Source organism: Mytilus californianus, unplaced genomic scaffold, assembly GCF_021869535.1.
Source record: "Mytilus californianus isolate M0D057914Y unplaced genomic scaffold, xbMytCali1.0.p SCAF_3, whole genome shotgun sequence".
Classification (NCBI taxonomy): domain Eukaryota; kingdom Metazoa; phylum Mollusca; class Bivalvia; order Mytilida; family Mytilidae; genus Mytilus; species Mytilus californianus.
Genome location: NW_026262679.1, coordinates 37,060,294 through 37,076,287, shown reverse-complemented (window position 1 = coordinate 37,076,287; position 15,994 = coordinate 37,060,294). Strand labels below are relative to the sequence as shown.

At 32.9% G+C, this 15,994-nt stretch overlaps 1 protein-coding gene across 1 annotated transcript; it reads left to right on the top strand.

Annotated features, from left to right (window-relative positions):
* Nucleotides 1-8,580: 8,580 nt before the first annotated feature.
* LOC127734486 (uncharacterized) lies at nt 8,581-15,531 on the top strand. Its single transcript, XM_052244387.1, has 4 exons — nt 8,581-8,813; nt 10,218-10,362; nt 12,892-13,065; nt 14,379-15,531. Exons 1-4 carry the CDS (start codon nt 8,631-8,633, stop codon nt 14,585-14,587), a joined length of 711 nt encoding a protein of 236 aa, XP_052100347.1. The 5' UTR covers nt 8,581-8,630; the 3' UTR covers nt 14,588-15,531.
* Nucleotides 15,532-15,994: the final 463 nt, after the last annotated feature.

Here is a 15,994-nt window from a genome sequence, read left to right as displayed (position 1 = left end):
TAAATAATTTCATTAGTTAACATAAATCAGTAAATTAGCCAATTCAAATGAATGAAATTAAGCACACAAAGGGAACAATTGAATGTTACAGTAATTTGGTGAGTCCATCACAGCGACAGATTTAGGAAGCGTTGGTTTTGGAAAAAGAAACCACGGTTAATGAATAGGCTGACGTTACACTAATGGTACAATACAAAATAACGTTTGATCTCCATGAGACAAAGTTGTAGCTAAGTTGACTGTTCTGTTTTGGGACTTTTTGTCGTTTATGCTACCGTCAAACGTTTCATAATTTTATCGTTTACAGTACCGGTATTCTATGAAGACAAACGTGGAGCATTTTTTCTGAATATGTTTTTTTATTACTTTTGTTATCGAAATATAACATTTTTTAACCGAAACTCGAGTTTGCTCGAGAATAATAGGAAATAACATATTGTGATAAAAGTAAAAAGTCAATAATTTCTTTTCCTTGATAGAATTATCAGTAATTTGAAAGCTCAAACCACAATAAACGGTATATAGGCAAACAGAAAGTATGCAAACGTTTCAGCAGAAACTTTAGAACGTAACAAGGAACTTTGCTAGATGTGTCAAATAAAAAAAATAGAACTACTAGTAACGGCATTGTAATTAAGCCTAATAAGGCTCAACAATTTATGGTAGGAAATATTAAATTATTCATGGTGAACCTCGACACACTCAAAGTGAAGGCAGCGTAGAGCCGGCTAATGCTGATGTCAAGGATATTATGGTAATCCTATGGCAATTGTCCTGTGGGAACCAGAAAAAGGTTATCGGCTTGCTTCCTAACAAAGCATTTTGTTATGGTTAAATACTGCAAACAGTTTGAACCCACTGATTCCTTGTTTTTCAGCATATATGTATCTGTGAAAATTCCATGTCTTTTCGGCAAACAGAGTAACAGTGTTCCTTTTTGATAGACAAGGTTAAAAAAAAATGAGTAGATGTGAACAAAATAGGTGTGCCTGCCGAAAAGCAGGGCAATTGTGGAGCAGCAAATGTCAACACAACTTATATACAGCAATATGTAAACTGCAGTTTTTATATCTGTACATATGCCTTTTATTCGTAGTCACCGAAAAATAATTGTAATTGGTAATGTGTTTATTGAATATAAATCACTGCTCTGTCTATATTAAGAAAAATACAATGCCGATTTTAAGTTTTAAACGTGTTATGGATTTTACAAAATCCCTAGAAATATTTTCAGTGATTTTATAAAATTCTTAATTATTTCAGAGATTTTTAAAAATCACTGAATCTGTTAGTTATAAAATTACTTATGTTTCCAGTTTACTGTAACATGTATGATAAGTCCATGTCCTTGTGCATTAGAAAAATAGTTGACATCTCTTCCCTTTATACAAGTTTTCCTCATTCTAAAACAAACCAAAAATTTCTTAAACTGGCATCATCAAAATGCTTGATATTTATATTGACAACATATTTGTTATGTTATTTTGACGTGTTTTACAACAAGCAGTCGGAATTCCGAAAAGAACCAAGTGTGCTTCTCATCTCGAATTGTTCCTTTATTTGTTTGAGCATACTTCATTCGGGAGCTTTTCAAGAAGAATAAAAATAAGCTAGTATTTTCCTTTAACTTTACGTTCTGCTATATTGATGATGTTCTCTCACTGAACATTTCAATGTTTGGTGGCTATGTTGATCGCATCTATCCGATTGAACAGGTTTTCGTGTTGCTCAGTCTTTAGATTCTATGTTGTGTTTTGTATACTGTTGTTAGTCTTTTGATCGTTTTGCTTTTTTTTTTTTTTTTTTTTTTTTTTTTTTTGCCATGGTACTGTCAGTTTGTTTTCGACTTATGCGTTTGATTATCTCTTTGTTATCTTTCGCCTCTCTCGTCTGCATCATATTTTACAATATAGAAATTGAAAATGAGGTTCAGTTGAGGACTAAGATTAACGACAAAAGAGATGACTTGAATTTTTTTCATTTCTGAACTTCCAGTTCTACGTAGTAACATTATATTATCCCCTGCATAAAAAGTTAATATCTCCAAGATATTTTTGGCCTTGTATTCCCTATCATGATATTCTTAATAAGGGGTTGCAGCTGACATGGAAACTAATAAAGCAATGGTTATCAATGGTCAAATTAAAAGTTTTACTGTCTCCACGGTGATTTGGTTGGTCGTTAATGGAAAACCCGATTCTTACCAATAATCTATATAACCGGAAAGGTTTTTTATAAGTTAACTGTGAAGTTACACGTCTCATGATACACGGACTGCATAAAGATAAAGTCCGGGTTGTGTAAACGAAAATCAGTTTATTAAACATTTATCAACATATAAAGTGTTAGATATTTCCCATTCGCCAATGTGAAGTAGGTTATCTTGATAACTTAAAAATTAACAGTACACACTTATATCTGTATTTCGATAACTATTCAAATATGGCTATTGTGGTAAGTATGTGTTGCTTTTGAATTAACTTTCCTTCTTCTTTACTATGAGAGAAAATTCATATTGATAATGAAGATAGAGACTCGAACTATGTGTGTATCAGAGGAAGTTCAGATCACCGTGTGTTTGTACCTTTTGCTATTTGTACTCGCGGTAAGGGAGGATCAATAATGAATTTGTGTTTACCGGTACTATATAAATTTCGACTAAAAATCGTCCAAGTTTAAATTAGCTTGAGGGAGTTGCAACTTTAGTTTAAGATCAATTATTATAATTAAAAATTGAAAAGTTACAGTCAAAATGTATCATATGAATACACAGGTAATTTTCATCTCATACGTATAAAACACAAAAATGGAAGTAAAAACAATCGGAATAAAATCATTGCGTATGACACATGTTCTAGAATAACCTGTAATAGTTATCCCATGAGGACGCGGTGTGTCAGTGTAAAATCACCCCGATGGCCGGAGGCCAAAGGGTGATCTAACACTGAGACACCAAGTTCGAATGGGATAAGTATTTTACATCCCAGCTGTTTTAGATTAGACGAAAAACCATTTACAATTCATAAAATCTAGTTTAGAACGCCACACAACCATTATAATATACTTTATATATTACTATATAATATATACCCTTTATGACCCCCGAACACGATGTTTAAATATAAAACCATGTCAACTCGCCCCACTGGCCAATCGGCCCACACTAAATCGCCACTTTCTAAAAAATCGCCCCACTCTTGTTTACTAACTCTCCCCTCTTCTGAAAAAGGGTAATATCCCATTGAACATTCGGTCTGACAACTCGCCTTATTTATGAAAAGAGTTAAAATCCCACTGAATAAAGGTCTGCCAACTCGCCCCACTTATGAAAATATCTTGCTTCCTTTAAATATATTAAATTACAGAGAATTTGTATCCAGTCGTCCTGGTGTAGGGGTATGTGTCGTGGGTTGATATGCTAAAGGTCTTGAGTTCGAATCCCTGCATAGACAATGGATTTTTCTACTTAAATTTTGAAAGTGTGTCTTTATTCTATCCTTTATAAGAATAATTCTAAGTTTTATTGTGGATTAGGCATTCCCGCCAAAATGTTGCAAAACAAAGAAACTTGAGCTGGGGTGATCTGGTAGGGATGATCCGGCTCAGATCACTCCTGGTAGAACAAAGGAGCTGCAATAATTATCATGTACACTATCGCCAAAAAAAAACAAAGCATGTGTAATAACCAAAACAAAGCGGGACTTAACAGAACAGGAAATAAAATCTTCAAAAGATAAATTTGCCCAAACAAATTCTATTAAGCAGTGATTTAATATCAAAGTTTGGTAAAAGGTTCTAATAGCCATTTGTGTTCCAATTGGACATTAGAAAAAAGACGTATTTTTTTATTTAAGCACAATCATTAAAATTTAGGCGCAGTTAAAGTTGTTTAGTGTTTGCAATAACGGGGGAAAGATACCAGAGGAGAAAATCAAAAAACAATAGCAGAAGAAAAATACACCATAGCAAAAAGAAATCTCCAAAAAATACAAAGATTAGTCCACAATACAATAGACATATAAAGATTAAATCAATTCCACCGGTGATGGATCATGGCAAGTTAGTCGCATCGTTTATGTTACAATCGAGGAAAACAGGACAGGGTTGTGACTTAAAGTGGGAAATTACTTAGTCGTCTGCGACACATATATTAAGTAACGGTAAAACTTTCGAATGGATGACGTCCACTTTACCATTCAAAACCATTGGTTTATTAGCTTCCTTGATAGAAGCAATCATCTATCAGGGGAACATGATAGGAAATGCAAGCCCTTGCATCAGAGGAGGTGTTTCGTTTTGCACACGGCACGCATATTCAAACTATATTATCGATCGCCGGAAGTTGAAAAATAGGCCGTCGAAGTGTCAACATCAACAAGCCCTTGGTTAGATTCCTCTTGAATTAAGCTTTTCATATTAATAAGAATGTCTACACTGTACAAATGATAGACTGTCCAAGTATAAACACAAACAGCCCTTGAATATTGCAACAACTATGATAAATCACATGTAGGCGCTACTGGAATGGGGTTGCATAGTTATAAAAAGGAAGGTTCACAATCTGAAAATTGAAATCATCTCTTTAGACGTAATATCTAAGTATCAATGAAATCGCATTGTCGATTTCTTACTCTTAGCAGATTATTCGTATACATGCAATCTTGTATATAATTTCATGTAACCCAAACGGAATTAGATCAGTTTGTCTGACATTCGTTTCTGCAATAACATTCATCAGGTCCACTCGCCAACAAAAAATTAAGTAGCCTATTAAACAAAGCATGTATGTTCATCAAAACAAAAAGGGACTAATCTGAACAGGGAATGAATCGTGTAATAACTTTTTTGCCGTCCAGAGTTGTATTGAACATTGACTAAATATCAACGTTTGGTAAAAAGTTCCACAAGCCATGTGTGTGTCAGTTGACCAAATATTTGAGAAAAAGTCGTATTGCGATGAATACAGTTCTAGTAGAAATGAAATGTAAATTGAAGTCAAAATGTGTGTATAGATATAAGAAGATGTGGTATGAGTGCCAATGAGACAACTCTCCATCCAAGTCACAAATTATAAAAGTAAACCATTATAGGTCAAAGTACGGCCTTTAACACGGAGCCTTGGCTCACACCGAACAGCAAGCTATAAAGGGCCCCAAAAATGACTAGTGTAAAACCATTCAAACAGGAAAACCAACGGTCTAAACTATATAAAAAACGAGAAACGAGCAACACTTATGAACCACATCAACAAACGACAACCACAGACAACAGGTTCCTGACTTAGGACAGGTGCAAACAAATGCAGCGGGATTAAACGTTTTAACAGGCGCCAACCTTCACCCTAACCTTAAACAATAGTGTAACAACACAACATAGAAAGACACACTATAAAATATCAATTGAAATGGCTTAACTCAATCAAAAGACATATTAACAAAAACAAGTAAACATACACTGAACGAAAAAAATTGATCTATGACACAATGTAAATACAAAATTAATAAAAAAAAAAGAGGGAGATGTAAAACAATATCAGAAAGACAACCATAACCTTGGACAAAATGCCGCCAAATAAAATAACGTACACAGGTAAATGAAAATAATTTTGTTGTAAGGTATACATGGAGTACGGAAATATTTTTTACAAAATACTTCATAGTACGAGAACAGAAGTGAAAAATTTATCGTCATTCCAAACACTAATCAAATGTGGTATATATTAAGAATAGTGAGACGAGATATAACACTAAATAAGTAAACGTTAAATAACAAAAATGCATTACAAATTGTATCAACAGGTCAAATTAACACGAAAGTACGATTTGAGAGTACTCGCAATAACTGAAAGCTAGTCATGGACAGTCAAAGAAGACATGACTTGTGAAATGCCAAAATAAAAGTATCGACAGGCAGTAGGATAGTTAGGAGTTAACCTTTTAATAAATATGTATAATGTTATATATAGATAAAGTAATCTCTATATAGAAAATGAACGTCGATGTGTATTTATACATCCCAAAAACCGTTTGAAAAGAATACAAATTTAGTTATGTTTTAATTTGCTGATGACAAAATCGATATGCATTTTTACCAATAAGTTTGTAACTGAAAATAGCAACAATTTATAAATTGGTGCGATTAAAGCGCTTTTCTGGATTAACCTTCACCAGGAACGCTCAAACTATCAAATTTTAAACCCATGGATGTATAAACCCATGGATGTATAAACACTTGGATGCGTGAGGTACCATATGACCAACATTGACCTCAAAATAGATTTTCTAACTTCAGCTTTTCCTGAGGGAATTGGGAACTTAGTTTCTTAAATGTTGTAAATATGAACGATAACTTTATATAGAGAGCAAATCAGGTTGTACAAGTCAATGCATCCTTAACACATCCGACAAACGTGGCCTTTTTACTTCTACTGCTTGAGGGGATGTGTCTTCTTGGTAGGTTGTTCTGCTCGTAGTATCTTTTGCTAGATTATTGTACATATCATATGAATTAAATTGAGTTTACACGATAATAAGACACTAATGTTCTATTTTCTGTCATTTTTAGAAACCGACTTTGACGATGAAAGTAGTTTTAATCGTGCTAACAGTTTTCAATAGTGCAGACTTTGCAACGGCATGGTATGATTTTGGTAAGTTATCACGCATGATTTTTGTCTAAGTTTTCCAAAATGAACATCTTCATATTGAAGTCATGACAATGTCATCGTTCCTCTTGAAGTTTAGACATTACTACGAATACGTTCGAAAAACAAAATAAACTACATGAAATAATATCCTTAAAATGCCATTCAGATGGATATTTTCGTAGCTTACTCCTTTCTAGTCTTTAAATTTATCAGATGAATGAATTTATACTGCAGCTAGAAAAATCCCCGCTGTCTTTTATATACCAAATATAGTAAAAATGTGATGTTTCGTGCAATGTTGATTTCATGTCACTTCACTTTTCTTCACAACTCGGGGTTCGTTCAGGGATGGCAAATACGTTTTATTTCTGTGTTTATATGTTTATAATTTAATTTTGGATGTAACGCGTCTTCCGATTGGCTTACGTTGTTTTGTTTATCAGCTCATAGACATAATTTTGTCATGTGACCGCGACGTCATCAACGTTTTTTCATAATTTACTCCGGTTTAAAATGGAATTAAGAATTAAATTATAAGAAATGACTGTAATATTTTTACTGTCTATTCGAAATAACACAAAAAATGTGGTGCACACTTTAAAATAACCCGCTACGCGGGTTATTCAGTGTGCACCACATTTTGATGTTATTTCTTCATAGACAGAAAAAATATTACAGTCATTCCTAAAATAACTATAATTGAAGCAAAACTCAGCTGCAGTATAAAACAATGTTAGGTGAATGTCAGAAAAATATCTACTTTTTTTGTATTCAGCACGAAACGTTGAAGGGGCCTTCCTCAGTTTCTAAGCCTAAACAAAAACGTTGATTTTTTTTCTGAAATTGACCTTATATTGTACATGTACATAGAGGATAGTTTTGTATCATTTGCGAGTGGTTTGTCTATCAGTAGTAACCATGTATTTTTTTGCCATGACGTTGTCAGTTTTTTTTTCTACTTCTGAGTTAGAATATCCCTTTGGTATCTTCCGTCTCTCTTTCTGCTACTGATATATTTAGACGAATATTTCAAAAAAGGCATGGTGATGTACGATTATATTTTAAAAGTTACAGTTGATATTTTGTCTTATTGTGAAAGGAAAATGAATGATAAGGCCACTTTTGGGCCCTTCAAGTATCATAAATCTATCAACATAGCCATTTGATTAAGAGATATTAATGTGTGAAATAGCTGTAATTCGGGTTTGCTTGTGAAATAAAGAAAAACACTTATTTCTTTCATGCAAAATGCACAAAAACAATCCGAAAAATCGATTATCAGATTTTCTTCATATTTATATCGGCACAATATGAAGCCTTTTTCACTTCGTTCGCTGCGCTCACTCGACAAAAAGCTTCATATTGTTACTCGCAACTGATATTTTACAACATCAACATGCAGACAACCTGATGATCGGTACATGTCGGTATCCAAACGACAACTGCTGCCGAAATTTGTTCATTAAGATCGACTCGGTAATATTTATGATCAACCTCCCCTCAAAATTTGTTTTGCCACAATATATCTAATCAAAAGATGTTATGTGATGTTGTTTATTTTTATTTTTTGCGTAAGGCTGAATTTTTAAAATAAACGCTATTTTTGTCAAATATTCACGGCAATTACGGCATGTCAATGACGTCAATACTACATCGCCTTATTCATTAATTTATTGAATAAACAGTATTACAAAAAGGATGCAGGAATTTAATATTTTTACAATTTCATGAATCCAGTTTTGGCTTTTTAATACCTCGTCCTTAACGAAAGCAATGGAATTTGGTATTTTGTCTCTGGTAGATAGTTGTCTCAATAGCAATCACCCACAACTTCTTAATATTTTTATCATATTTCATTTTAAAATATTTAAAGAGAAAATATTTCTTCTGCTGACAACAAATATTAATAAGTTGATTTCTAATTCCAGTGGATTTTGATTCTTGTTCGACGGTCTATGATGTTACTGAAGATCATTCATACGAAATGTCATGGAATGGAAATCAACACTTTAGCGGATGTAGAGTAACATTTCACGGTTATGCTTCGGATAACTCTCTTGATGAATATAAAATCTGTATAAAAGCAACAATATGGAATGTATATGATTCTGGTGTTACTCTGAAATATTACAGTGGAAGTAGCGTTCTTTTCACATACATTCAAAAGGTATATATATATATATCATGTCTCTTTTTTTAATTGAGATATATATGTGTCCATATCATTAGTTTGTGTAGAGTATTGGACTATAGGCCCATCAAAACAAGTTATTATCTTTTTGCAGAAAAAATGTAATTTTTATGTTTTATTCATACAATTTTTGATAATTATTTGTAGAATTTAGGTAACAGTACTAAACTGTAACAGGTTTGAGATGACTGTCTTGTCAAGTGTCGTATATTTCTCAATAATATTATTCATTTTTGTTTATAAATAGAAACACAATATTTGGAGTAATGTCAATTAGACAACAACCCTGAAATACAATCAAACTGGTAAAGACATCTAGGGATAGACAAAGAAAAAGGGTCTATACTAGCTATATGTCGACCTACATCGTCTATAGTTTTAGACAAGTGAATTGATTAGAAACTACCAAAGATTTGCTGTCAATAACAAATTTTATTTAGGCAAATAAAAGCCAAAACACAAGAAAGAAAGCACAAACCAGGTACGAGGTTCCTGACTTGTGATTAAACATTAACAAGTGGCTGGTTAAAATATTCTATTTGCCCAGTACTCACCTTGCAACTTTTTTAAAATCACAATCAGCTGAATTGCTGAAGTTACGTAGAACAAACTACTGTAAAAATCAATGAAAAATAAAAGACATTTAAAAAGCAGTATAACTGACGAAAATAACACGCGTAGAAGTTAAACAAACCTAGTAAGTAGCTCGGAGTTTCATATACTTAATTGTTTGAAATAGAAATCCACTTATAAAATGTCGACAGCAGTGCTTCCGAGTAGATTGCAGCCAAAGGTACAGAACAGGACAATATTTTTCGAATCAACACAGGAAATAACTGAAACTTTTTTTCCAAACTGTATAAAATAATTGGTATTAATAGAAAAAAAAAAAAACAGGCAATGATTTCAAGACAACAGAACGACTTACACCTTTTTAAGCAAAAAAAGAGAATTTGAAAGACTTTCTAATAATTGTTTGCTCAGTAAATAACCTTATTATAAAAGATAACATTTTTGTTGGCAAATATCATAATAGTGTTGCAGACTTATGTTCTGAAAACTTTGAAATGTTCTTAAAATAGCGTTGAAAATATGAGTGTAAGCAAACTTTACTTTATTTACTGTACTTCTTTGTAATTATATTATAATTTCAAAACATTTTAAGGATTTTTAATTATCTTTTAATTTCGTTCTTTTGTCCTCACCAATTATTACAATTTTGTCAGAAATCAAGACTGAACAATTTGTTGACATCCAAAATGCGTATTTTCTTTTTGACTGTTGAACGAGTGTTTCATTTGCAAGAAAGACATATTAACTATCATTGCTTATCTCATAACTTGTGTTGTAACTACATGTTTCCATCAACAAATATTACAGACATATACAAAAGGTTATGGTAATCCAACATTTGAATGGTGTTCAAACCAAGACGATTACGTTGACGTTGAGCTAGCCACGCTCTTTTCCAGTTCAAACCCAGGACAGATAACATTAGATGTCACAGCTGTGAAGACATATACCTGTAATTATGAAGCTTATTTACGTATTTAACATGCAAGTCGTATATACAATGTGGGAATTCAAAGGGGTTTTTAAAATACAGTAGACCTAGTAAAAAAGTATGGAAGATATTGGCAATTACAAAAATAGCTATTTTGCTTCATTTGTTTATCTGCTACCCTACAGAGAAGCATTTTTTAATTGCTACCCTACAGAGAAGCTTTTTTTAAATGCTACCCTACAGAGAAGCTTTTTTTAATTGCTACCCTACAGAGAAGCTTTTTTTAAATGCTACCCTACAGAGCTTTATTAAATGCTACCCTACAGAGAAGCTTTTTTTAAATGCTGCCCTACAGAGAAGCTTTTTTCAAATTCCTACCCTACAGAGTATAACCATTGAAAGTAATTGTCCTTATTTTACAGGTTCTTAGTATATAGATGATCCTTTATTTCATACTTAACTTATTATTAATAAGATCAAATCATTGTCAAAGACCTAGGTCTGAAATAAGGCTTTCGTCAAAGGTTTTATTATTGCTTCTGACTTTCTTATCAATATAATACTCAAACCTAGTAGGATTAATCGCAAATGCAGTTTTTTAATTTTCCTATCGTCAATATCTTCGTTCGTGAGTAATAAAATGCACTCTTCGAGCTTGCATTTCCTATCAAGATTTCATTGAAAGAGGGTTGCTACTTACAAGTAAGCTATTAAACCAAGAGATCATCCCTTCAAAAATTTTGCGTACGCAATTAATTGACCGTTATGGAATATCTATTTTAGAGATGACGACGGAAGTGTTGCAATTGTCGTCACCACAATCCCGTCCTCTCTGCCTCGAATGTGACTTACCAAATTTGACTTGTTAATTACGCCTTTATGTTGGTACGAAAATGTTTATTTTTTGTGGGGATTTCACCAATGTAGTTATACTCGTCACTTTATGCTTCGATCTTTAACTGAGTTTGTTTTGTCTCTAACGGGCATTCCTGTGTATACTCACAGCCAAACAGCTGTGGCAGGTTTTTAAAACATCCAAAGGAACGCCTTTACGTCAAATGTAGCAGCAAAATGTTTTGAGCGTCTAAAGAGCCTGGCATACTCCCGTTCTGGTTTCGATTCGCATATATTACTCTTTATCAACAAAATCGACAATTGTCTAGAGTTTACTCTCAAACGTGTGTCATTTAACGTCAGTTCAGATGTGACCTGTTGATCGTTACTGTGTAGGGTGTCTCGTCATTTTTGCAGATACATCAATTGATTTGCCGTACGACAGATCAAAGTAAAAGGTACATTTTTGTAACTATAAATTCGGGTCATTAACACTCAAAGTAAATAGTCGAGCAACCATAGCTAAATGTGTACAAATGAATTTTTAAGTCACATAATCAAATGAAAGCCTAAAAATATTAAGTTAACCTATGCAGTGATAACCTCAAATGAGATTGTTGGAAATTTAGTAAAATATACAAATTTCGAAGCTGAGATTTAGAATTTCCATAAAAGGCTTAAGGAAGTTCGCTCCTCTTGTTTTTGAATTTTTGCCAGATATTCAGAATCCTCTGGTTTTATCCATGTAGTGTCATCAAAAATTTTGCCCGCTAACCCCTACTTTTCTTTTCATAATTTTATTACTTATAGTTTAAAAAGCCATATTTGAAAATCCTATAAACTCCTTGTTATTTTTTCATAGTTTTTGAAAGAAAAAAGGTGCCAATGTTAGATGTATGAAAAGTCTAGAGAGAATCATTTCCCGCCAAATTTTCAGTGGCTTATATCTCGAAAACAAGCACACGGACCCTTAATTTTTTTCTGCTTTTATAGTTCCTCTATTTATATACTTTCAACATATAACAGTCTTTTAAAAAGCTTGTTATTTTGAAGGAGAGTAGCGAACATCCTTAAGCGTAAAAATCACGAAATAAACATAGAAAACGGTCTGGGGATAACAATCAACAACCAACTTCTTTTTGGTATTAAACAAGGACGACTTGTCACAATACAAGAGTTATCTACTTATCAACTTAACTGCAGGATCCCTTTTTAAGTAAACAGTCATTATGTGTTTATAGCATTTACTTATGTGTAGTGATATCTGCACATCATACCTTATCCACGGGATATCCTATAATAAGAAAATATCAGGCATTTGAAATATTATACACCGGCCTGTAAAATCAAACTTGGAATGTTAGAGTATATTTGGTTATTGTTATTGCACCTGCGCCCGTTTCTGACAATCTTTTAAAAATGTAGAACCAAATAGTATGGATACATCATCGCTATAAAGCAGTATAATGTTGCGTAAATGTGTTTGTTTCTGTCAACACATTATAATTATCAGGGAATAATCGGTGGCTCAATGGCTGGAGTTATTTTCCTAGTTGTTCTATGTATTATCGTTGGGATTGTCTGCAGACGATATACATATGCAAGAGCAACAACAACAATTGCAATAAATCGATGAGCACATACCACCTTTTAATCCATTGAAAGCTTTAGAAAAAAAATAAATGAAAATTTCATCGGTTTTCTCTCCATCAACAGATTACAGTTATGGAGGAAAAATTGGCGGCGCTGTTGGTGGATTCATTGCCTTTGTTGTTGTATGTGTTGTCATTGGAATTGCTTGCAAAAGACGTTCATATGTAAGGACAACATATTCAGCTCCAACTCCGGCTACCACTGTTATAACACAGTCTGGTTCACAACAAATGGGAGGTAAGAGACTTTTTTAAAGGTACATTAAAATTGAAAAGTTTTTGGAACACCCAACCAATAACATTGAAAATAAATTCATCGTAGATACTAGGATTGAAATGTTGTACGCCAGACGCGCGTTTCGTCTACAAAAGACTCATTAGTGACGTTCGAATAAAAACATAGTTAAAAGGGCCAAATAAAGTCCGAAATTGAAGAGCATTGAGGAAAGAGACTGTCATACTGAATTTCATCTCATTTTCTTTGACTGCGTATGCATCATAGTAAATTTTATTTTTTAATGAAGAGTTTTCGCATTTGAGAACAAATAATGAAAAGTCGTTAAGTTCAGGTGGACATAGAAGTATGTAAAAATAAGACTTTAGAATACAACCAACCAGTTAAATTTAAGAAGTAGTTTGAATTGACAATACTGCACACACAGGAAACATTATTAAATTATAAAGATGTGTGCAACGAATAGGTTGTAATCGTAACAAACGTTTCGATACATCAAATGGCCTTTTTCAATTTAAAGTTTGTTTCTTCAAAATGCAATTATGCTATCAAAAAGCATATAGATATATATGATGAAGACATAATCTTTCAATCAGTTTAATTGAGGTCTGTAGCTGACATGTTAGTAACTGCTAGTAGTCTTTATGTTAATTTATGTTGAACATTGTCATTTTGCTTAGTTTCTTCTGTTACCTATTCTAACATCGGACTCGGACTTCTTTTAAACTGGCTTTTACTGTGCGTATTGCTGTGTGTTTGTTTATTCTACATTGGCTAAAGGTATAGGGGGAGGGTTGAGATCTCACAAAACATGTTTAACTCCGCCGCATTTTTGCGCCTGTCCAAAGTCAGGAACCTCTGGCCTTTGTTAGTCTTGTATGTTTTTTTAATTTATTTCATTTATATGTTTCGGAGTTAATTGTGACGTCCATTTTCGCTCAACTAGTACATATTTTTGTTTAGGGGCAAGCTGAAGCCCGCATCCGGGTGCGGTATTTTCTCGCTTGGGCAGTTTTCTGCTCTTTGGTCGGGCCGTTGTCTCTTTGACACATTCCCCGTTTCCATTCTCAGTTTTATTTGCAAAAAGTTGGGTAATCAAAAGTAATAAATCAATAATAAACGAATAAGAACTATATTTATTGCTTACATATTTTGGTAGACAGAATTCGTCAAACGCCTTTTTATTTTTATATGTTTAGCAAATAAAAATAAACATGCTATTGATTAATAATATAAATATGATTATTCAAATATGTTATGTTATTTAATCATTATGGCTTTTAATAGCACAATTAAAAATGTGGCATATATTTCAGGATTCGCCAATCCTGGATATCCAACTGGTCCGGCATCTCCTCCTCCGTATAACCCTCCATCAAATACTGGTTATCCTGCTCCACAACAGGGCTACTACAATCAGCCACAGTATCCACAACAACCGCCTCCATATCCAGTAACTTCACCACAAGCTAATCCAGGCCAAGCTCCGTATCCAGTAGCAGGACCAACACCAACAAAATACTAATTAATTCTGCCGTTTTATATTTTAATGATTAATTATATGTTACTTTTAAAAGAAATGAAAATAGATTGAATTTTGATGTTGCATATATTGATTGCTTTGATAGTACAATTAACTAGATACTATCTGGTCATTGAACATTTTTAAATTTCCATCCTGAACCAGATACTTTTATCATTTAATTTTTGTTATTACATCGCGAAGACCTTGAGGTCATTCCGATGTATTGCTATCGCCTAGATTTCCATTATGTAAATTAGTTTTGGGTTTGTAACCGATCTATAAACATGATAAATATGCGCACATAAACGAGTGCAAAATAACATTCCTTATCGATTGATATAAATACATCTCTTCAATGAATACTGATAAAAATATTTTTGTTTACAACATAAATTAATAATATGAAAATGTTTTGTAGTTAGATATATATATATAAGTAAAAAATCATTGATAATATCAATGCACACGTACCGAAAATTGTGTTAAAGCATGCGGAAGAATATCTCAAAGAACGTTTTGCGACAATACCGGCAAGGACCGGTAACTCTGTAATTGTTTTTGCTGGAAAATATGAATGCCTACTCGTATCCAATCTTAGAAAAATCGAATTTTTACAGAAAAGTGTCCACCATGCACTTGCATTGCACTATTATTAGAATAGTAGAATAGAATGATATACAAATGGATGCAAATCATATATATATGTAACTGTTTTAATATAATATATAACAACAAATCACTACAATATAATAATTATTACGGTGAAGTTGAATTTCCTGTCATTCATTCATCATCCACGCACGAACTTGTCTCAGAAAAAAATATATCTCTGTACATTAACCTCAGTTTCAGGTAAAGAGATATGTTGTTTTTTTCTGAGACAAGTGCTTTTGACCATCCTCAAGAACTTGTGGTCATCCGATGTTCAGTACTTCAGTACTTTGATTAAACTCTTACCTAATTTGAAATTTTTAAGTGACTAGCAAAAGGAGTCTGTGTAATATACCGTCATTGTTTTCTGTATAAATTACAACTGTCCCTGTTCTATTTACATATACAAATTTTCATAACTTAGTACATCTTTGAAATAGTTCAAAATATGTAATAACATAAACGGTACAAATTTGTCTGCACCAGATGTGCATTTCGACAATCAATGTCTTTTCTGTGATGCTCGAGGCCAAATATTTGAAAATCCAAAGCTTATTAAAAAGATGAAGCGCTATAAACAAAAAAGGACAAAAAAGTATAGCCATAGCCGGTCAAGGAATCAGAGCTTTGCATGAGGGAGATATATTCCTTAATTTAAATAATTTCCAAAATTTTGTAACAGCAAATTTCAATAACACAAAATCCGTATTTTCATGCTAGTACAGAAGTACTGGATACTGGGCTGGTGATATCCTC